Genomic DNA, 24151 nt, shown 5'->3' on the forward strand with positions numbered 1-24151 from the left:
TTTCATATGATGCTGATCTAATCCTATATTCTGGTGCCAATCTGGATTCCGTACCTTCTTTGCTATATCTTTAATACAGTAAATATAAAAGGCCTAAAATCCAGGACTTTTTTCAGGTTGCTTCAATTCTATTTTAGTTCTGCGGAGAAACAGTTAGAACTAAGTTCCAGAAATCATCATTTGTATTCCTTATTTGGTGGATCAAAATATATTTTTTATGATAGTTATCACATAAAAATGCTCAAGAAACTAAAACATTTTAATTCCTGTTATGCGATCTTGAATGCTCATCAATTATCCTTTGAAGTGCTGCCTTGGCTTCATCTAGAGTCTCCACTCCATGTTCCACTTTAAATGATAGCCTTTGAATGTTGAACTGCACCAAGGAAAGGAGATGTCCTCAACAAGCATAGTACACAATATTAAGAACGTCTAACCGTATTACCCATGTATGGATGACCAGAACATTGTAAATATGGATATTCAAACTGATAAACACTATGATGAGGCACTCACAAACATATGTTAGAAAGAAAAATCCTCAACAGAAGGGGGAAAACCTAGAGTCGACATAAATAGTTTCAAACTCAAAACACTCAGTTTGGCAAAAACACAGTCATGTTTCATTACAGATTGCTAGTTACTATAATACTAGTAAGAACTAACTTCTGGAGGTCATATCAATCCAAAGAGCAACAGCAAGAACCTCAGCCTTAACAAATTAAGTCAGATTCTTGACAAAAGCTGCACATGTAGGGTAGATTCATTCTCCAACACACAGATTATAGAACAAGATTCCTAGCCGTTTGGTGCAGCAGTCAAAGACATGACAATGAGATAGCACAACACAAGCTTGAAGAGCACATGAGGCCAGCTCTAAATCAATCTGTTTAAGATCTTCCAGTGGACTTAAATTCTCTCTCTCTCTCTCTCTCTCTCTCTCTCTCTCACACACACACACACACACACACACACACAAAAAAAAAAAAGAGAGTCAATATTAATAGTTTAGAACTCATGCAGGCTCTCAAATTGGGAAAATACATCCTATTTCATTACAGAATGCTAGTTACTATAATACTAGGTAAGATCAAATACTTGGAGGTCATAATTTCAAAGAAGAGCAGCAGCAACCAGACTGTCAACCTTTACAAATTACTAGTCAGATTCTTGACAAAAGCCTAAACATCCAGGGTTACAGAAAGATTATGAAACAAGATTCGTATCTGTTCTGAGGCAGCAGTTAAAGACATAACATTGAGAAATCATTAGTGAAGCTTGAAGAGCACATAAATTTAGAAAGGTCAGAGCCAATTTTGTTGTCTGATTTGGATTAGCCACTTTAGCGGACATGCAAAGATAATGCATTTATTCTATAGGCAGTTGAATAAATTAGGAACTAAGATCGGGATTAATCGGAAAAGGACAATCTCATATTGCACCCTCCAAGGCCGGAAGAGAACAACAAGGGGGCACAACTGTTTTTGTTAGTCATGACATTTTTGCAGCACTCGAGAATTTCTTGCATGGTTCACCATGCGGAATATGAGAAGCATTTTGGCATGAATCACATAGCAAGCACATTAATTTACTGATCATAAGAATCAAAACTGTTTGATCCTCAAACATGCCAGACACAAAGTATTGGCGAATTCAAGCTTGGATGATGAAATTTTTAACCTATATGAAATTTTTGAGAAATGCATATATTGAGTATATAAGCAGCCATCCTTTTGGCTGACTCATTGATAAAATCATTATCGAGCAAGAAAGCTACAATCTACTTTGAAAGCTCTCAAAGCCAGCAATAGGAAACAAGTCCAAAGTTAAATTAATAGAGATTTGAGAGCATATGCTGCAAACTGATGATACCTGTGCACCTTGCCGAACCCGGATATCAGTGCCTTTGCTGTCTACTGATATGAAAGCAGCATCATCTATCTCCATTTCAGTTGATAATATTTCTTTGAGTGATTTTGAGAACATTGCATTCAGTTCCTTTGAGAAAAAAGGTAAAAAAAAATTGTCATGCAGCTAGGTAAAAGTAAAATCTTTAGACATTTGACACTTCTGGAACCTCTGATCAGATTACAATTATTTAAATGTAAATGGGATGAGAAGAAACTAAACTAAAATGATGTACTGAATGCAACAGACATAGCAATCAAAACACACCTCCAAATTTTGTTCTCCACCATCAACAGCAATCTTATCAGGTTGAAGGGCCTCGTATTCCTTGACATCTACCCATGCAACAGTGCCAAACCCTCCAATGAAGTATATGTCGCTGGTGATATGCAAGCATTGATCAATTCCATGGATATAACAGTATATGTTTCTTGTTAGTTAATATCATTTGCTATCAAATAAGAGCAATAACAACAACGATCATTAGTTGGTCAAGAAGAATACTAACAGAAGTATAACAAACATAACAAGTATTTGAAAAACAGAAACAAAGGCAAAGAAATTTAACAACTTTGAGAAATAGCTATTCCATTTACTTTGTTTTCTGCATCTTCCACAAAAAACATATTCCATCTAAATTGATTTATATTTCTGATCAGCCCATCCTGTCTTCTTCAAAACCATCCTATTATATATAGATAACAAATTGCACGTTTATCCTTGATTACCAATGTTCTTGCTCTTTTCCTTTAACCTTTCTGTGTTTCAGAAGTCCTTGATGCCATTTGTTCAGTAAAATGTTTACAGAACAATTTATTTTGTCCTTGATTGCAGCCTTTTTGTAATTCTTTTCTCAGACCTTTTAAGTTTCCTAATGTCCTCAATGCTATTTGTTCTTTGTGATACATGCAAAGTTAGAGGCAAGCTCTCATATGCATACATCACCCTCATGTATAGTCTTGACACCGAAACCTACAAGAGAGAATTGCGAGCTCCAAGTTCACCTGATTACATGTATGTTTTATCAAATAGATAAAAGCAATGGCTCTTGTTTAAGTGTAGCATAAACATTTTATAAGCAATATGTGTGAAAATCTGAAATTCATAACAGGTATTATCGGATTCTTGTTCAGGTGCAAAATCAAACTTTGGCAAAAAACTGAAGGTTATAGACAAACCGAATGTTGTCCATCCTATAATAGTAAAAGTTGCCCCATTGTTGAGATGCCCATTGTTGGTGTTTTGCTTTAAACTGCTGATGAGCCCATGCCTGAAATTGGTAAAAATTCCCTTTTTAAAAAACATCCATGAAACATTTGTCTGACATGGTAAAGAAATCTAGTCACCAATAAGTATCAACAAAAACTAATAAGTACGTTGCAATTGAAAACTTTATGAAAAACTTGGAGACAATTCTAAATAAATGGTTACATAAACTCTTTTTTTTTTCCTGAAGGAAGAGAATGTGCTGATCCAACTAGTGTTCTTCAAAACAATGCGGTTAGTTACAACTTACAAGGAATAGATGATGAATGGACTTCAAGGATGGGACCATTAGAGTATGTCAAATGATGAAGCTGTTTACGGGCATGAGTAGATGATCTAAGTAGTTTCTCCTAACACTTTCTTGGTGATGATAGAAAATGTGCAACTGAAGCCAAATGGCTTAATGTCAATAGCTAGTCTGCACGAATTTTTCACAGCGGATAAATTGCAAAACAAAAATCAGTCCACAGTTATCAGGTATATGGGGTCTGTTTGGTAAAGTTAAAGGTCTGGGATAGTTACTTGAAGGGGATCTGAAAGTTTTTATTCCCTACTTCCTTCGTTTTGGAATTTGGATAAAATGAAGAACATGGTCACAGTGGAAGGTTAATTTTTCAGAGGTTTGATAGATCATACCTGCAGGGTGGGGGTTGGGTCGTCACCTTTGATGTGTGGAGTGATTTCCCTTTTAGTGTTGGCCTAGGCAGGAAAGCTGATTTTCCTTTCTTAAGAGGTTAGATTTTGTAAATTCCGTTCATATACATTCCACAGTCAACAAAAATAAGGTTAGATCCTTTCCAAAACCAACTTCTTTGGCCTATGAAATACTGATCATTGCTTTTAACCAAGCCTCAAGTTTCCCCTAGTATATGAAAACTGAATCTGATATCCAGCCTTCGAGTTACATTATAGGGAATTAAAGAAAAGAGTAGAACCAGGTGTTGCTTTAGAATAGTGACAGTCATATAAAATGATAAGATAGATAAAGCTGGATCATTTGACCAATTTTCTACATTCTCAAATATATCAAAGTGTAAGTTAACTTGATGGTGTTAGTTTAACCAAACTAATGATCGTTATATTCTGATATGGAAAGATAAAAAAGGAGAACAAATTAACTATATATTAGATTTCCAGACTAGGTTTGATCATTGGAGATCTATGAAGCATCCACAAGTTGTACGAAGAGCAGGAACAAGTTTCCAATCATTGGTGCAAACACATTAAGAAAGTCACTGTAGCTAAGACCCCTCATGGGAGTTCTAGACTAACTGAACATGTCCAAATGATCTCAAACATTTTCCTTTCCCTTTACTTTCTACAAATGTGATGCATCTTTTCTTTAATGTACTCATTTCTAACTCAAGACAAGTCCAACCGAACATATCAATCATCTATATGAAGATGGTTGACTATCTTATAATTCCTTATAGGTCTTGATGGATGATGAATGCATGAGAGAATATACCTATAATGTCTACCATGCCAACTTGTATTGCTCCGTACCAACTGTACTATATCATACTAGAAAGATACCAGTACAGTATCGAGATACAGTTCAGTATATGAGCTGAACTTTTTCATACTAGTTGGAACTGAATAGAACCATCCCGGACCATTCGGTTTTGGGTAGCACCATGATTAGGAGTGAAAAAAAAAAGAGGAGGAACCGAGAGCCTTTGTCGGTACAAGATGCATTACCATGTCATATCGACCACATTACTGGTACAATTTCCTGTACTGATTTTGCAAACTACAACATGTACTGTATTAAAAAGAGTGATCTGGGCCCATAGGTCTATCAAATAATCCAACATGGTTGCAATAATGTTTCAGGTAAAACTTTATTCAAATATTTCAAGCAGATGTTATTGCAGATATCAAAAATCCATGTCTAATTGCTCAATTAACGCTCCTACACTTACCTTCAAAAGACCTATCTCCATCCAAACGAATTTAAATTATCGATTGACCTCAATTTTTTCCTAAAACATGCAAGCGTACATTCCTGTACACTAGTTCTGATAAAGAACATATTGGGATTAAGATGTTTGTTTGAGTACATAAATAGTTGAAATTAAAAAGGAATAAATCAAATATTGGTCTTTTATTGATAAAGTAGTGAAGAGTTTACATAAAAAATGGAATGGTCAGGAAAATACAAATATAACTTGGAAAGAACCTGTTTATCAGCAGGAAGTGGGAAGATATCACCAAATATTGTCACACGTGCATTTGATAGCCCACTCCATCCAGGTATCTATGAATGAAAGTAGCTTTCAGCAGAGTAAAAACAAATGGTTGTTGTTCTAGTATTCCTAAGATGATAATCATAAGCACAAAGGTAAATTGCACCTGTATAACAAGTGTACATCTTGAATCAGCCAAGAGATTACGTGTGTGGATGGCCAGTGGAGAGAGTGAAAAAATAGGATCTGTGCAAAGTTGGAAGCAAATATTATACCCATGAAGCAAATGCACCTTGAATGAGCTCACAGAATATAATCAGTTTACTTACAGCCCATTGAATCAGTTGCAAAATCAACTAATGAACCGAATGGGTATCCCGCACGATGGTGATGCATCCGAGACATTAAAGTGCAGAGATGAGCAAATCTGGCCTTGAGTGATTGACACAGAGTAACAGCAGCAGAACATAGAGTTTCAAGGCATTCATAAGATTAATAAAGATCAGAATATAGAATGAAGACACGAAAGAAAGAATGATTTGATCAGATACAACAAGGTTCATTATCCTAGCTTTAGATACAAACTTACCTGCTCCATTAGATTGCGGACAGCCAAGGCCGATCGAGGTAAATTGTGAACAGAGGTTGCACTTTGTACACCACCAGAAATGGGTGTTCTGAAAAGCCCAGCTTTAGATCCACTTGCTCCACTTCCAAAAGTGGCAGGTGCTACCATCTCTGATAATTCAGTGATTCCACTAGCATGGCTACCATTCTGCACCAAGTTACCCTACATAGATATTGAAGGAAGCATCAGGACAGTTCTTTAGTAGATTCACTAAACAAAACAGGGAGAAATATTTTAGGCTGCTTTAACCAGAATAGTAAAAACCTATCTCTTATACTGCTTGATGAACCCTCAAATTTGAGAAAGGCCAATAGTAATGTGGAAATCATTTATCATTTTTGTGGTTGGTAAATTGAAATATGTCACTTGGTCATCAATAATGCACATTTTTACAATTCTCAGTGCCAAAAAAGAGAACTTGACAGCTTAATCCACACTAGACATGGGTGTTTTGAGCAGGCTAGATTAGGTACACTGACTTCCATCTTTAATAGCTGTTTTCAGTGACGATTGAACTTTAATTACCTAGACTTCAAGAACTTGATCCCAACTCAGCTAAAAGAATTTCAAATATTGGATAAAGAGATGATCAGCAAGCAAACACAACGAGAAGCACATTCTTCAGAAGTATAATGTAAGACCAGAAGCAAACCAATTTTAGGTTCTGGTGGAACTAGTGGAGCCAAAAACATAAGAGTAATTAGAAAGTTCCAATTTTTGGATCTTGTTTAATTAAAATCTGTTTTCAGTGTAATTATAGAAAAAGATGAACTAATATCAAGTTACATGCAAGACAACTATCACATCCTGAGATGAATCAATGATATTGATTCTTCTCTAATTGTATACTCTAAAGCAGAGGAATCTGCAACTTCCTTCACATGTTTGATGTTTATGGAGATTACAGAAAGGTCAACACAATGGTTTGTTCTACAAAGATTACGAGAAGCTAGCTTTTAGAAGTGATGCAAGGTGCATGGAGATAATAACAAAATCAAGAACCCGAATCAGTGCTCAGATTTTGCAAGTGGGTTGTTTAAAGGGCTTAGAATTTCCGGTCTCATAAGAGTATCTACCTTGTCCAATTATCACAGGCTTATGAAATTTCCAGAGATGCAATTCGGAATTCATATACTTCAAAGATTGCGTTGGGATTGCGATAGTTGAGCTGTTGTGCTGCCTAGGTACACAAGACTCTAACTGGTTAAGTCCCTTGTTTTAAAAATGACTGTAAAATTGGTATTTCAAAGGAAGAAGGGTCTTCTATTTTCTTTAATTGAGATAAAATATCCATAAAAATAGAAAGAAAGAGGAAATAGCATCCACTCTTTCTCTACCCACCCAGATGCTCTGCAAGCTAAGACAAATATTACCCCACGCCTTAATTTTCGGAACAACAAAAACGTGCCTTATTATTCATCAAAGAATGAGTTCAAGACAAATATATAAATTCGAAACACAAGAACAAGAATTCAAATATTTAGTCATGCACCACAAAAATCAAATTTTGACAATAAAACCCAACAACGGGCCAGAAAAGAACCTCAAACCAAGATGAGTCCTCATCCATAACCAAGCCAAACCCACTAGCGGACGCCCCATCTTCCTCCCCAGTATCCCAAGAAACTTCATGGGCAGTGGCTCGCAATGACGATCCGGACCTGTGAGCACTCGATCGAGCCCTCCACAGCCGCAAAGATTCAAACTTTTCGACGGTTCTTGCGCATCCCAATCGAACAGTCGGAATCTTGGGTAAGGTAGGGCTCGTCGGCTGGCGGGCCGAAACATCTTTCACAACCCTGGAGGGAACGGTAGAGCTCGAGAGGACCTCCATGACGGAAACCCTAGAAGAAGAAGGATCGGCGACAGCGGAGTGCGGAAAGATTAGCGTACGTAGGTTAGAGAACACGAGGAAGCGGGTAGGGGTTAGAACATACATATATATACACACACATACATACATACAAGCTTTAGTCGCATAGGGTTGTTCTATGCGGCCAGTAATGGATCCATCCGAATCTGAATCATGTGGGTCCCGCTTGTCAATCACAGCCGCCAGCTTCTTTCGGTGACTGATAACTAACACGTGCGAGTACCTTGCCGGCTAAGGTCCGCAGCATGTGATATGTTTGAGTTTTTTTACTGAAATCTTGGTGGATTCCGGCCTGCGAACAAAAATCGGACGGACACTATAAAATATCATACGAGGCGGGTTTTATTTTTGATATTTTTTAATATTATTTTTTTTAAAAAATATAAAATTAAATATTTCTCATACTAATAAAACTATTAATCTTATAATTAAAATTTTAAAAAATATAATATTTTTTTTACTTTACTTTATAATATATTTTTTATTGATACATACTACATAATTAAATGATTCACATCCATATACACCTCTAGATTTCTGAAACATAGAGTGCACAGTTATATAATACACGGCTAGATGATATATGCTAGTAAATTAGTCATTTAGCAACTCGATATACATATCCAAAAAAATTGATACATAATTTTTAAAATATTATATTCATAAATATATACTACATGATATAGTAATATATGCTCATTGATTTCATGATACATAATTAAATTTTTTTGATACATATCTAACAGTGATCTAATACACATTTTTAGATAAATCGATACACAATTTTTAGAATATGAAGTTCATCAATACATAGTATAATGTCAGATGATATATTTAGTAAATTAGTCATCTAGCAACCCAATACATAACTCCAAATAAATTGATACATAGTTTTCAGAAGATTATGTTCATCAATATATATTACATGATATGGTGATACATCCTCATTGACTTTTTGATGCTACTGCAAGCTTCTCTGATACACACTTAGTAATAATCTAATACATATATCTAGATAAATCATTACATAATTTCTAAGATATATACGTATTTTACCTTGAGATATAGATTAGATCACTACTGGGTGCATATTAAAAAAAGTTTCAGTGTATATCAAAAAATCGATGAGTATGTATTATTAGACTATATAGTGTGTACTAATGAACATAATATTTCAAAAACTATGTATCAATTTACTTAAAGATATGTTTTGAATTATTAGATAATTGATTTGTTAAATATATATCACCTAATTATATATTATACATTGGTGAACTCCATAGTCTACAAACTGTATGTCATGCCTCAAATCTGGGATATAACATGGCTATACTATCAAGGAATGTTGCCTTCAATAACATAGAGCCTAACAATCATAATCAGTTAAAATTCATCACAAAATAAATTATAAAAAAATTTATAGGAACACATCCGTAGCTTTAGCTCAATTTTACTTATAGTCTCTGTACTTTAAAAAGTGTCAAACTGATCCTTCTAATTATCGATATGTTTCAATATAGTCCAACCATCTATCTTCATTAATAAAATTTTTTAAAATAATAAAAATATCCATATCTTCATCTTCTCCCTCCACTCTCCTCTTCGATTGATCTCCTCCTTCTCCATCGCCGGTGTCCCTCTTTCTCCCTCCTCCTTCCTCCTCTCATTTCTCCTCTTCTCATTCCTTTTCACTCATTTCTTCTCCACCCATTCTTCCTCCCCTTTCTCTATCCATTTCTCCATCTCCTTCTTTTCTTCTCTATTCACTTCTCCTCTTCATCCTCTTCCTTCAAGCCGTCCATAAACCAGCCCCCTTCATGGTGGCCTCCACCTCCGTTCTTTCTTATCTTTTCCATCTTCTTCCTTCTTATCCTTTTCTCTTCCTTATCTTCTTCTTTCATCTTATTCTTTGCCGGCAGCCTCTCTCCCTTTCTCTCCTTTCTCCTATTTTTTTTTCTCCTTCTCATTCTTTTTTTCCTCCAAACCAACCCATGAGCCCTATCCCTTTAGATGGCCCCCTCTATATCCACCTCTTCTCATCGGTAAAATCTCCTTCTCCTCCCCTTTCTCTTCACTTATTTCTCCTCCTCTATGGTGACTCCTTTCATCTCCTTTTCTTCCTCATCCATTTTGCCTTCTCTCCCTCCAAACTACCTATAAGCAATCCCCTTTTAATTTTAGCCCCTTCCACCTCTACCCATTTCCGTCGGTAACCATTCTTTCCTCTCTTCTTCCTCTCCACCATCTTCTTCTTCTTATCCTCCTTCTTCTCCTCTAATCAATTCCTTACTAACGACCCTTCTCCTCTCTTTTCCTTCCTCCTTTTTCACTTTTTCTTCTCATCTTCTTCATCCTCCAAGCCCATCCATTAACAAGGAGCATTTTTGTCCATTGAGAAAAAAATCTAACACTATTTATTGATAAAATGTATGACTAGACTACATCAGAACATATCAATAACTAAAAAAGTTAATTTGAAACTTTTTAAAATATAGTGGTGTAAATGAAATTGAGCTAAAGTTAAGAGAGTGTTTATATAATTTTTTCTAAATTATAATAAAAGATTTAGATCCATCGTTCCTCAAATAAATAAACCAAAACTAGTTTAGAGCATCTAAACTAAAAAGTAAATATCAAACTCATATCTCAAAATTCATAAATAATTAATTATAAGTCTATGGTCATCCAATAAATTAAGTTTTAACTATAAAATTTTCAAACTTACTATGCAGACTTCCAAGCTTGGATCCTTTATTGTTTCTAATCTTATTTTTCTATAAAATAAAAAGAAAAATAAAGAGATTGAGCTAAATAAGCTCAATAAGTAGAACTTATACTTTCTTATTGGATCAAGTATAAATTTTTCTATGATAATATAATATTTAAAAAATAATAAAAATATAAAAAATAAAATATTTCATAATATATATAATAAAATGAGTCAAAAAGATAATAATATATGCATAAATCATGAATATTTCATAAATATGATTCATATATCCTTCTTATCATGTGTCCATATCATATTTTAAAGTATTGCTTACAAATATTCATGCTATGATCATTTTATACCCTTGACAGGGCTAGCATTCTTAATTGATAATATTCTTGTTCCGTATTCCAACTTTATACCTGTTAGCAGGACTTATATTCTTGTGGTTGTTAGCTCCAAATATCGATCTTTTTTCATAGAGATTTATTCATAGCTATTTGAGAACTTTTAAAATTTTTATATTTTTTTAAAATATACATATACGTAAGTAGAAAATTATAAATTTATGCTTCATAAATATGCTATTTTTATAAAATATATTCATAAAATTATTAATTATAATAAAATATATTTTTTGTATCATATATGTTGATCTTTATTTTATGAAAAATATAATTTTATCAACAAGTAATTTTAAAATAAAAAATATAAGATCCACTGACTTCATTCATCCTAGAGCTTCAAACTTCTTTAGAAAAATCAGATAATCTTATTTAAAATATTAAATTATAATAAATTTATTTTAATTAATTAAATATTAATCAAAGGAGGCTGTTGACTAGATGATCGGTCCCATAGACTATCTGGACATCAAAGCATTTCAAGATTATTTTGTCAAGGTCAACTTGGGCTTCTAGAGTAGGAAGATGGGACTCTATCCTAAGGTGCATATTTTTCTAGAGAGAAAGTAGCGAACGGGGATCCAACATATTGTGTGAATATCAAAGTGATTTTGGATTTCTTTAAAAAAATCATCTCAAATTCATACTAAAGTTCATAGATTAGATAGAGAGAAAAAGAGAGAGTAAAGAGAAATGCTAGAGAAAAGAAGAGAGAGACACAAGAGAGAGAATCCTTCTATCTTTTTTCTTTTTTGTTCTTTTGTTCTTTACTTTTCTTCTCTTCTTCATCTTTTCTTTTCTTCTTCCATTTCTTAAATCAAAGATGGTGGTTCGTGGCGGCTGGCAGCCGAAGGACCAACAATGGACGATGACAATAGATGGCCGATGGTGGTGGGTCAGGGGATGGCTGGTAGCAAGTAGCCCTTTGACAATAAAGCATCAAAATAGAGCTAAATCGAGGCCCTTTGCTTGATATCCTCGAGTCCCAGCCCACTCGCTAGTAACTGGGGCTCTGATATTGACCAGAGACTGATACAGGGGAGAGATCAAAGGCTTCGATGATGATCATGGTAGTGGAGGCAACCAGAGAAAGGAGAAACGAGGAAAATAATTGTCGAAACAGGGAGTTCTTTTTGTAACGGGTTTCCGACGAAGTTGATGGCCGGCGGTGGCACCCAAAGCAATGGGAAGAAGAGAAAGAAAGAGAGGAAGAGAATCAGGACTTACTTTGGGCTCCAGCGGCATCTTTGACTGATTTCTCACAGACACAGTGCTAGAAAAATCGATAAAAATCGAGAGAAAGAGAAAAAACTTGGTAACCTCCGATGGTGGATCAAGAGAGGGAGACAGGGGGCTGTTATAGAGAGATCTAAAGTTTAATTGCCCTAAAACTTGACCTTTTTTTGGATTCAATCAAAAGACTCTCATTGAGAGTCCTCTTTCGATATTTTTTTCTTTGTTTTTTTCTTTGTTTTTCTTTTGGCCACTTTATTTCGTGCAACAGATTATATTATCAAACTGTATATCAATTTATTTATAAATACATGTTGACTTATATATTATATTGATGAAAAGTATATGCTGAAAATAAGGAAGAAAGAGAATGTCTTTTTTTTTTTTTTTTAATCACGAGACTAATAACTCCATTAATAATTTTTTTTTGATAAATTAAAAAATAAAAAATATATTGCCATGCTTTTCATATAGTTTCTTTTTTAATTAGAAGAGAAATTCAATAACAATTTGATAAGCAAAACAATTGAAAGTGATACTTTTGTTTAACGTCAATGGAAGTATAGAACTTATAACCCCAATTCCAAAATTCTTAATAGTCTATAATTTTTTTATCAAAAATTAAGAAAACACAAGAATAATGTCTAAGAATCTAAAATATGAACTGCTATTCCCACAATGATTTGAGTGATTGCACACCAAGGGAAATTAAAAGAATAAGATCCAATGATTATCCCCCATCCACCCCAACAAAACAAGTCCAAAAAAGTTCAGATTACAAATTATTTCGTGTGATTCCCATTGATTATGTCCTTTATATTCCAAAGTCTACCACCCCTAATCCAGAATCTTCTCCCTTAATTTCCTTACAATCTCTTCAAACTCTTCTTCCTTGCATCCATCTTCCTTTTATCCACCTGGGCTTTTGTAGTGACAGCTCCTTCCTTCTTTTGAATTGCTGATGTCCCAATGGTAGGCTCCATTAGAGGACCAACATTCTGATCCTGGCCATTGGCTGCTGATACTCTGGGGGCTGTGTTAGCAGTCAATGGAGCAGGAGGTAGCAACACCTTGTCACTTGAAACCACATTTTTCATGTCCACATTAAGAGCCGTGGTAGATTCCGAGATTGCTCCAGTTTTAGATTTTGGTTTATGTTTGAGAGCATGAATTCCAGTATACAACCTGCAAAATCCACCATGAATTCCTCCCTCCATTATCAATTATCAAACACCAGCCCATAACACATGAGACAAACTTCATAATGTAAAACCATAATACAGCATCAGCTGAAAATAATAGTACATCTAACTTGAGAACCAAAGAGAGGGCATGTGTTCTTTTTTTTTTTTCAGGGGTGGGGAGAATGACCTGGCATGCCTTGCATACTCCTCGTAATTTTCGAGCAACATCTTACCAGCCTGTTCATTAAGTGCAGATTCAGGAAATGGTTCAATTAGCAGACATCTGACCACCTGCCAGCAGTGATAATAAGAACCATATTAGTTAAATGATTAATATGCCGAGATAGCTTGCTTTGCCCATTGAAGGAGCAAATCATATTAAATTCATGAAGCAATCAGCACAATGATTAACATACTGAGTACAATCAAACAAAATGTAGTCATAAAAATAAACTAAGAGTTCAGAAATAATAGATAACAAGGACAATATATCTAGCTCAGGCGCACAGAAAGATAAAACATGCAAATCTCCAAGAACTGGTTCCAATAAAAGACCATCTTGACATTCAATGGAATTCTGAACAATTGACAAGCTGGACTAATTAACATAAATAAAACCTGAAGGAGAGATTAGCAACTAATGAACTTACAAGCAAAACATGGCGTAAACCAAGACTTGGATTCCAGTCCTTCTTTAGTGTGTTCACACAAATCTCACCATTTGTTGCAATGTTTGGATGAAAGATTTTAGTCAGAAAGTAGCCTACAAAAATGGAACTGAATGATTACCACTCCACACACTGAAAGAAGTCATATCACGTAAAGGACCACAGAATTCAACTACAAATTTATGGCATAAGGAAAGACCTTTTGGAGGCAATTGAGGGAAGTCGTGAGATAATATCAGCTTCATGCGGAATATACCATTCTCATATGGAGTTCCAGCTGCATCAAGCAGGTCCAGGTAGCACAAACTTGTCAAACATTACTTCCGTGGCAATAGGCATACTTAAAAATATAATATCAGAAGCCTACCAGGACCCTCAATATCAGCAAATATGGTAGAAAAGTCATCATCATTTACAACCACTTTAATGCCTTCCGGCGGTGTTTCATCGAGATTCTTCAGTTCTTTAGCGAGTTGTTTGATGACATTAGGTGGAAGGTTTTCATTTGTTGCCTGAAAAAGTAATGATCATTTTCCTTCATTAAAAGAAGTTGGAGTTACAAGATGGTGCACACAACTAAAAACAAAATCTGGTTTCTCAATTGCATAAATATAGAAAGGTACTTCAAAGTATAGAACAAACTAAAAACATTTTCAAATTTTAACTTTTAATCATAGGATTACCATCATTACAAAAAGAAGTCTGTGGGAACTAAGCTGTTTGTGTTTTCTGCTGTGAAGAGATGATAGCAATCAGGTTACGACAACTATTCAATGCTTCAGAATGCTCCAACGAAGACGATGGTTAAGTGACACATATCACCAACAGATCTCCAAATCAATACACACAAGCCTGCAAAAACAAAACAATAAGCATTGGCTTGATTATTCAAGTATATATGAAAAGAAATGAGCAAGTTCAAATTAGCAAATAGTGTGATAGCTGTGATGGATATCATAAAGACAATGGAATGACAGGATTTACACCCATTAAGGGGTTTTGGTGCAGTCACACACTGCAAGAACCAAAAAGAAAAGAACAAAAATACCTGATGGACCACATGATATATATTAGCATAAAAATAACCACATGATATGTATTAGCATAAAAATAAGTTCCATGAAATGATATTCCATGTGAATATCTTAGCATATAATCAAGCTAGTGAAGAGATTTTCAACATCTTTAATACATCTGGTTATCATACATTTTCTTGTTATTCACATGTTTATAGGTTGTAGCATAGGCTTCCATATTCATAAAAAAGAGTGCAGAAAATGCATAAGATAAATTTGAAAAGGTAGCTAATATACACAAAAGAATAAATATCCATACTGCCAGAGCAAGTCAAAAGGTAACTTGTCTCGACATATAGTTGCTAGGGTATGAAAAGCAGAGCCAAGAAGGAAACAAATCAATAAAATGACTAATATTAAGGTGTTTTCATTTATGGATAGCATTAAGCATATACATGAATAAGTACTACACATGTTGATAACTTAGAGTGAATAATTTTAAAGCTAATGTATGACATCAAATACTTGATTTCCCACTTACACACACACAGAAATCTATGTTGGCTAATTAATGAGCATTCCTTTCTAAGTATTGCACATTTATAACAAAATATCGTACTTTTGGAAAACCTGTCAGTGATGGGTATGAATAGTATGTGAGAGTTAGCCTTCAAAGAAAGTTTCCCACTAACTGTGGAACAATGATATTTGCTTTGTACAACTAACAAGATTTTCTCCTTTGATGGGGAACATGCAGACTTTATGTGAAAGACAAATCCACCTGAAACGTCTAATATATCATGGAGACAATTGAAAGGATTGATGTCTATGAAACATTTAGGCTTTCAACCGGGCATGTTAAGATGGCATTGCAGGAACATTTTTTTAATAACAATGGGAGCACCACCAAATTCACCGATGTAAAACAGCTGGGAAAAAAACTGCTCACTTTTGAACACAGAACATCATCCAGAGATGAGAGGAAAGAAGGTGAAACCTTAAGGCTGTGGTGTTGCTTACTAGCAAATGAGCCAGTTGGAAGAACCCCACCTGGTACCCAACTCAACGTAAGCTTTTCTATTAATTGACGCCCAACTTCAACTAGATACATCTAATAAGGAGTCGACCAAACAAAAAGGGAAAAAAATTGCTGCCTGTAAAAGATAATCTACTCAAATCTCTCACTCCCAAACAAATATATACTCCTTCCAAAAGCATCTACGCACATAGAAGTTGCCACCAACAAGGGACTCAACTTCTGTGCTGCTTATTTCTCTCCACCCATAATTGCAGGCATCTTCTCAGCATTAACATGTTAACTCTTCGCCAATTTTTTTTTTTTTTTAAGAAAAAAGGAAAACAAAACTCTTCAAATCATTCCCATCAGCATGCAGTTTCCTAAATTTACAATCCAACTAGTAATAACAAAAAACCATACCACACAGGCTGCTAGACAGTCATTAAGAAAACTTTAGCAAACTATTTATTCACCTTAAATTTATAGAAAAGTTAAAGGGGATTCAATAAGTTATGTCCTTAAGGGAAATCGCAAAAATCTTATTTAGGTTCACAACCCAAAATAGGAGGAAGCTTTGCCACTCGCAAGCAAGACAAGGTGTGATAAATAAAACTTTAGGCAGAGGAGACTTGGATGATATCACGGCCCAAACCCACACACCTCACCGTGAGCAGCTAATAGAATTCCTCAAGAAGATCGAGCAGATGGTTAAACTAGTCCTTTTAGGAATTCCACAAATAAGTCATAATGAGTGCTGATTGTCCCCAGGTAACGCAGCCAGTCGACTTTAGAAGACATGAGATTTTAGTATACCCTCTTGGGAGTTTATAAGAATGATGAACACTTACCCAAGAATTTTTCAAATATACATTGAAAAATAAACTGACAAAAAGGTTATTTAAGAACATAGCAAGATATGACAAAACAAAATCAATCTATCAAATGAACCACGGTTCAAGAAGCTGAAAGGCAAGAACCCTAGCATGTTCCTGAGTATCAGAAGAAAAAGGCAAGAAAGGAAAGAAATGTATCATCCGAGAAGAAAGAATCAAATATCGACCAATCAAAACTAATGACTCCAATGCCTAATTAGAAACTGATATCAAATGCGGTCCAAACAAAGCCAAATCCTCGCACACAATTCCAAATATAACAAAAGAAGCACAACTGACTCAAACTGATAGAGATCAGAAGCCCAGATAACACCGTGTTTTACAAAACATCCAGAGAACAAGATTAAGAAAAAAAACTAAATTTTAACGAAGATTTTCGGTCAAAAAACAAGAAAATTGGAAAAAAAAGACGTCCCAAGTCTCTCATCAAAGAATCAATCGGAACGGATTTCTCCCAAGAAATCGAAGCAAATAGAGAGAAATTTCGATCGATCAAAGGGAGAGAAAAAGGGAAAGAAGGACAGATCGCTTACCTCGGAGAGGAAATGAGAGGCAAATGATCTCAGAATCTGGCTTCCATGGATCCCAAAAGCGAGATCGCAATGATTGGGGGAAGGGAAACTCCGAGGGCTTGGGCGAGAGAGAGCGAGAAAAAGAGCGTGGCTCTCTTTCAGGTAACACGTATTTGTAGCGGTGGGCGTCCGTCGAGCAGCGGATCTAGGGACTCCAATATGACGGTAATGCCCCTAAGCTTCGCAACAAATCACAAAATCGGCCCCTCTGTTTCTTTTTAACTGGTAAAACGGCCTTGTTTCTGTTGCGTTTCGAAAATTAAAGGAAGCTATTATCGTAACTTCGTTCAGATCCGAAATCTATAATTTACGCATAGACGAAAATGCTCTAAAAATACCACTCGTGTAATTGCGATTAGGTATTCTGAAGTTATGTGATAATTTATGGAACCAAAGGGTTGCGTTGTAATGAGATTTCAGTTGACGGTATTACCCCTAGATTTGGACCGTTGAAGCCTGGAGTCAAATGTCGGGGGGACGGGGCCGTGAGCCAGCAGGTAGCCGTTGTGGCTGCCAGCTGGCGAGCTCTAATTTAAATCGTGCGATCGAGGTGATGGGCGGGCATGCTAATAAACCACGTCCATTGATGTGGAAAATGTGTCCCCTTTCACTTTTCAAACTTTGCTTGAGATCTTCTACCAAGAGAAAAAAAAAAAAACTTTGCTTGATACCTTCATGGCCACTTTTAAGGTGCCTTGGGTTTGCAGTTGAAACCAGAATCAGAATAGATTGAGATAAAAATTAAAATAAATATATTCTATGATATATTCGATCTATGATTAGGTTCGAAATAAAAATACTTTCAAACAAATTTTTAAAAAATTAATTAAAAAAAATTATTTTTAAATATTAAAATTTTAAAATAAATCTAATAAAATAGAGTTTGAATATTGAAAAAAAGATAGTATTGATTGAATTTGGAAGATTAAAATATTTTTATTTCTTCTATAATGAAAATTAAAATAATTTTTTTTTCAACCAAATGATTAGAGTAAGAACCATCTGTTCTCATTCTCATTTTAAAATTTAATTTTCTCCGATCAAATATGTTCTTATTTCATTTAAAAGGTGAAATGATTAAAGGGCTACGTTGAGCATAGGTTAAACAGTAAGATTGTTAATCACTCTATGTTTTTGTTTTTCTTGCTTTGTTTGAGATAGTGAAAATAGAATATAGACCCATTGCAGTGAAAGAGTTAGTATGTATAATATCATTTTAAAAGAGAGATATTATCCACTTCCCGGCTTCTCTTTAGGGGTTTTAGTAACTATTCTTGGTGAATATCTCGTATCACAGACGATTGCAGAAGCTTCCCTAAACTAATGTCATCTTTGAATTTTTTATTCTCCTCAATCAACTAATGATTGCACAAATTTATTGGCCAAATCTGCTAGCAAAATGGGTGTAAATTCTGCTTGGCTCTCTCCAACCTCTTGTTTAGCTTCTATCATTGAATTAATTAAGCCACTTTTTCTATTCAAGAATAATTAGTTGAATGAAACAACTTAATGGCTCCCTGAGGGGTGAGACTGATATTAATATCAGCAAAGGGGCATCCAGCCCACCAACCTAAGCTAAGCTGAGTATTGCCACGACTAAGGTAGACAACGTGGCCCAGGAAATTTGTGACTCCCTTCTCTCAGTTCTCTACGGCAACACAACAGAAGCCAACAGGCCTACAAACAAGCAAAAATGACTGCAATACCTAATGATCATGTCAAATAGTTAGTTGCTTTCTCACTCGCTCCTTACACCCTGCGATATCAATATATTTTACCAATTAATTTTGCAATGACAAGTACTTGATTTATTTAATATTTAAATTTTATTTTTAGTTTAATATTAGTTTTAAAATTTGTCGTGCATACTGGGGTTTTTTTTTCTGGTACTTGGTTGATTCGAGAATGAGATTTGTCAGGATCCGGGTGTCTATGAGGGTGATTCACTTAAAATAAACGCAGTCATTTGATCCTTGATGGCCACAAAGTTTAATGGAAATACTTGTGTGAACAACTGTGGTGCCAGAATTAAAAGACTATATATTGAGTAATCTCTTTATCCCCTTAGTGTGTGCAGAGAACGATAATTTTTGATTCTTGCTAAACTCGTGACGATGAGAAGGCTCTTGTTTTGTTAGTTGTTACGTATATGGTTAGTATAAACTGGATTCTCTACAAAAGCACGAATTCAAATGAAAGTTCGACACCACAAAAGTTGATTGGAAGGGAAATGTATTTTTGGGGCCCATCTACCCAACACGTTAAAGAAGCCATGTACCGATGGTGAGTAAGACCTTTTGAATGGTGAAACTATCGACTGAACAAGATCCACCAGCTCAAAGGTAGACCAGACCATGTCTGCATTACTCACTATTTCTTTTTTCATCCATGTCCTTTTCCCTGCATATCTTTGTGGTTGGTCTGATCCACTGTTGAGGTGGTGGACCAGATCCACCAAATAATTTCTCCCTTGGAATGAGGTGGACACCAATATGGGCTCATTTTTCCAATATACAATTTTGTCCAAATGGAGCACAAGTTAGCACTTATCTATCTTCAGGAGGGAGAAAATCTCGTCAGGTCCCAATTATCAGGATGCACCTCCCAGAACATGAACCCATAATCTTGTCCAAATGAAGGAAAGCCAAATAATATTGTTGATGTTAATATAAAAAAAGCCAAGTCTTGTTTTCTTTTTTAAATTTCTGGAGGAAACACAAATTGAAAATTTTGTTTCACTACTCAATTTGACCTTCCTCCCCGGCAGTTTGGTCATGGATATATCTTCAGTTATATTTTAAAATAACTAGCTTATAACCTCATACGATGTACACAATATAATTTTTTAAAAAAATATATTTTAATTTTATTTATCTATTCTATTATATTTATTCTATATATATTTAAAAAATAATTAAAATAATAAAAAATATTTTATGCATAGCGTGGATTATAAGTTATTAGACAAATATTGTGAAGATCGACAATCTTGATTCTGCGAAACTCCTTCATAAACCCCTTATTTCTTACTATTTTGTATATTCAATTATTTTTAAACCTTTCTATCTCTCTTTCCTCTTTTGCTTTGATCATCTCCTCGCACATCCCCCACACTTCAATAGTAAAGCCGACAATGTTGTCCATCAGCCACCGCTGCCATCAATAGCAGCAGCATTTTCAAGCTCAGGACAAAGCAAAAATATACCAATGTAGTGATAGGCGGCAGCCTTGTGAGATATCGATCAGAAATCGGTTGATAAGCGTGCCTCCAACTGATGTTCGCGAGAGATTTAGACTTTAAAAATTGAAAAAAAAAATCTCTTTTTTGTATTAAAATTTTAGAGATCTAAACTTTTAAATTTTTTTTTAAAAAAAATAGAAATCTAAATTTTTAAAAAAATTTATTTTTTTCTCTTTTTTTCATTTTTTTCTTTTTTTTCATAATAATCAAGGATCTTCATTATTATCTTATAATCAAGGTTTCCATGAAATCCTTCTTTTCTTTGTCTTCTCTTTTCTCTTTACCCTTTTTTTTTCTTTATATTTTTTTTCTACTTCCTCTCTCCTTTCATGAAATAGAGGATCCATCATCCCTCTTATTTCGAAGTAGCGGAAGGTCCCCTGATCGGTGGCGCCCATGATTGGAAGAGCATTCCACGGCGACATGACCAAGAGACTCCAATTTGATGATCGGTAATATTGTCGATGCTCGCTCATCTCCCATCCCTCCTATGCCTGTCCCATCACCTCTATTTCTTTTGCCGCCGCCTCGCCATCCACCCATTCTGTCTGATGCTGACCATCTTCTCAGACTGGCCCATAATCCCAAGTTCCAGCCCTTCCATCATCTCTGCCACCCCCACCGTCATCGGCTTCATCATCGTCATTATGGTGGCAGCGACGGTGGCAGTGGCACCATCCTGGAGGTGGTGCTCGATGTAGTCGAAGCGGATGGCGGACTCGATGCGGAGGTGGTGGACATCGACGAGGATGCAAGAGGGCATCTGGTGCTCGAGCCAGCGGGCGATCCATCATGGGGAGGTGGCGGCCTTGCGGGCGAGGTCTAGGGCAATGCGGAGGTGCTTGACGAGGTCGGACAGCTGGGACTGCCGGGCCTGTCGGAGCTCCACGCTCGACAATTGGGTTCGCTGTTCCTCTCCCGACTGCGTTCGGATGATTTTTTTTTATCTCACTCCGCTGGATTGACATTTGACTCTGTTGAAATGAGGTTAGATTTGGTTATGCGAGAAATGGATCATTCATATTCCTCTCTGGAATAAAAATCGGAATGAGACTCTCTCCAACCAAAAAGTAAGAATAGGAGTTATCCATTTCGATTCTCATTCTAGACCTCAATTACTCCAACCAAACACCCCCTTAGTGTCACAGTATATCTTTATCGATCTACTAAGAGAGTCAATAACTCTTAAGTTCTGTGATAAAATTTAAAAATCATATAACTATAGAGGAAGTCTTATATAGGCTACATACTTTACTTTTATAGTAGATGTGGTGAACAAAGTATTATTTTACATATATCCATGATATAGCACCTCATATACATAGAAAGATATATTGATGGTAGACTTCTTATTATTTATGCATCTAGTAAAGTTTAAATCCTAATAATCTATTACTTTGTGATGACCAGACCAACTATATGTGAGTATATAAACTTTTATACCTTATAGGTAATGTAAGACTTTTATTGTAGCTTTTCAATATTTTATTTTTGGATCATGTTGATAATGTCCAAACATTGAAACAACAAAAATAATGTCTGAATGCATATAAACATGAGCATACATTAAAATCCCAACAATAAATGCATAGGTTATAAACCTTATTTTATTTTTTTATCTTAATTTTTGGATATTGAAGTTTACTAAATTTATCACCCTTTATAATATGAACATATTCAGGAGAATATTTTATATCTTAAATTTAGTACTATAAAAATATAAGTCCTTTAAAATAGTCTATGTAGCTCTAAGAATCTATCTCTGTGAATCTCAATATTGATAACTTAAGTGCCTTCACTCCTATCTTTCTCAAAATTTTGGGATAGAACTTGTTTGATTTTCTTAAATAGACCAAAATCACTACTGACAAATAGAATATTAATTATCCACATAATACCAAAACTATGAACTTACTTTCACTAATCTTTGGATATATACATTAATTAATAGCATTTTCTTTAACCCAAAAAAAGTGATTATCTCATTAAATTTGAGATACCGCTATATGGAAGCCTGTTTAAGTCTATAACTGGATTTTTTTAATCTACAAATCATGTGCTCTTGTCTATTAACCACAAAAATTTTTAGACTATTTCATGTAAACCTTTTCTTCTAGATCACCATTGAGGATGGTCATTTTCAAATCCATCCGATATAGTTCTAGATCAAAAATGAGCTACTAAGGTTGTGACAATCTTAAAAGATAATAGATCATTTTAAAGTCAATATCTTTCTTTTGTGTGAATCTTTTTGCTACAAGTCTAATTTTATACCATTCGACCTTTCTATTGAAATTTCTATTGGTCAAATAGATCTATTTATAAATTATTGATCGTACCCTTCAGATAGATCAACTTATTTTCAGACATAGTTATTATCCATAGAGCCTAACCCTTCTTTTATGGTATCCAACTATTATAAGAAGTTCATATCTTTCATGGCTTGTAAGAACATCTTAGAGTCATATCTTTTTCTCCATATTAGTTAGATACATCACATAATCTAAAGGTATAATAAATTTTTTTATTCTAATATATCTCTAAAGAGTTGTCCATTGATCTGCTTGTGATGGTGGTTAGATAGTTACTTCTTTGATAATAGAAACTTTATGGAGTAAAATCTGATAAGTGATGGTTCCTCCTAAATGTTATTCCAAGGAATAACTATAGGAATCATCACTTTTGTCTATTTTTTAGATCCAGAATATATGTCCTATATTTTCTCAAACATAATGTCTCGAGGTTCTCTACTTTCACTAAATATGCCATCCTCTAAAAATCTAGCTTTATTAGTTTCTACTATCTTTGATGCATGAGATGGATGATAGAATCTATATCATTTTGACCTTTTCAAGTAATAAATAAAAAATTATTGGTCATTCTGACATCAAATGCCTTTTCTTATGGGTTATAAATCTTGATCTCAACTGGACAATCCCATATACATATCTATCCAAAAATAAATTTTGTATCTATCCATAACTCATAAGGAATTTTTTGAACTATCTTAGCTAGGATCTTATATAACATATAAGTATAACCTTCTTTATAACCTCATCCCACAAGTAAATAGATAGAGTAGAGTAACTTATCATGGTCCGAACTATTTTTTTAAGCATTCAATTCTTTCTTTTAGCTATATTATTTTGATTTGATGTGCTTCGATATTATGTACTAGAATACAATGCCCAGCTCCTCTAAAAATTTTGCTAATGGTCCTCATCTTTATCTCATCTCATTATATCTACCATAGTATTCGCAACCTCTGTCAGATCTGACTACTTTAATCATTTTTTGTATTGTCTTTCTATCTTATTTTAAATTTTTTGAAGACCTCAAATATATCAG

At 34.7% G+C, this 24151-nt stretch overlaps 2 protein-coding genes across 2 annotated transcripts; both read right to left on the reverse strand.

The window, feature by feature from the left end:
- Positions 1-164: 164 nt before the first annotated feature.
- Positions 165-7903, reverse strand: LOC105050408 (uncharacterized). The gene is made up of 9 exons (XM_010930406.3): positions 7535-7903; positions 5953-6153; positions 5693-5795; positions 5530-5609; positions 5357-5434; positions 3087-3178; positions 2176-2287; positions 1873-1998; positions 165-376 (listed from the first exon to the last, which is right to left on the reverse strand). Exons 1-9 carry the CDS (start codon positions 7823-7825, stop codon positions 260-262), a joined length of 1200 nt encoding a protein of 399 aa, XP_010928708.1. The 5' UTR covers positions 7826-7903; the 3' UTR covers positions 165-259.
- Positions 7904-12893: 4990 nt separating this feature from the next.
- LOC105050407 (ubiquitin-conjugating enzyme E2 22) lies at positions 12894-17662 on the reverse strand. Its single transcript, XM_010930405.4, has 7 exons — positions 17524-17662; positions 14747-14915; positions 14431-14575; positions 14263-14340; positions 14046-14158; positions 13583-13686; positions 12894-13396 (listed from the first exon to the last, which is right to left on the reverse strand). Exons 2-7 carry the CDS (start codon positions 14750-14752, stop codon positions 13078-13080), a joined length of 765 nt encoding a protein of 254 aa, XP_010928707.1. The 5' UTR covers positions 14753-14915; positions 17524-17662; the 3' UTR covers positions 12894-13077.
- Between the last annotated feature and the right edge of the window lie 6489 nt (positions 17663-24151).

This window comes from Elaeis guineensis, chromosome 8 (assembly GCF_000442705.2).
Source record: "Elaeis guineensis isolate ETL-2024a chromosome 8, EG11, whole genome shotgun sequence".
Taxonomy (NCBI): Eukaryota; Viridiplantae; Streptophyta; class Magnoliopsida; order Arecales; family Arecaceae; genus Elaeis; species Elaeis guineensis.

Excerpts from the sequence above, each read along its gene's own strand:
- LOC105050407 (XM_010930405.4), bottom strand. Across the intron at positions 14,341-14,430 it reads TGCTGATATTGAGGGTCCTG|CTGGAACTCCATATGAGAAT; the intron begins GTAGGCTTCTGA and ends TGCTTGATGCAG. Across the intron at positions 14,159-14,262 it reads CCCTCAATTGCCTCCAAAAG|GCTACTTTCTGACTAAAATC; the intron begins GTCTTTCCTTAT and ends CCATTTTTGTAG.
- LOC105050408 (XM_010930406.3), bottom strand. The coding sequence starts at position 7,825 with ATGGAGGTCCTCTCGAGCTCTACCGTTCCCTCCAGGGTTGTGAAAGAT. Across the intron at positions 6,154-7,534 it reads AGGACTCATCTTGGTTTGAG|GGTAACTTGGTGCAGAATGG; the intron begins GTTCTTTTCTGG and ends ATATCTATGTAG. Across the intron at positions 1,999-2,175 it reads GTGGAGAACAAAATTTGGAG|GAACTGAATGCAATGTTCTC; the intron begins GTGTGTTTTGAT and ends TTTTTCTCAAAG.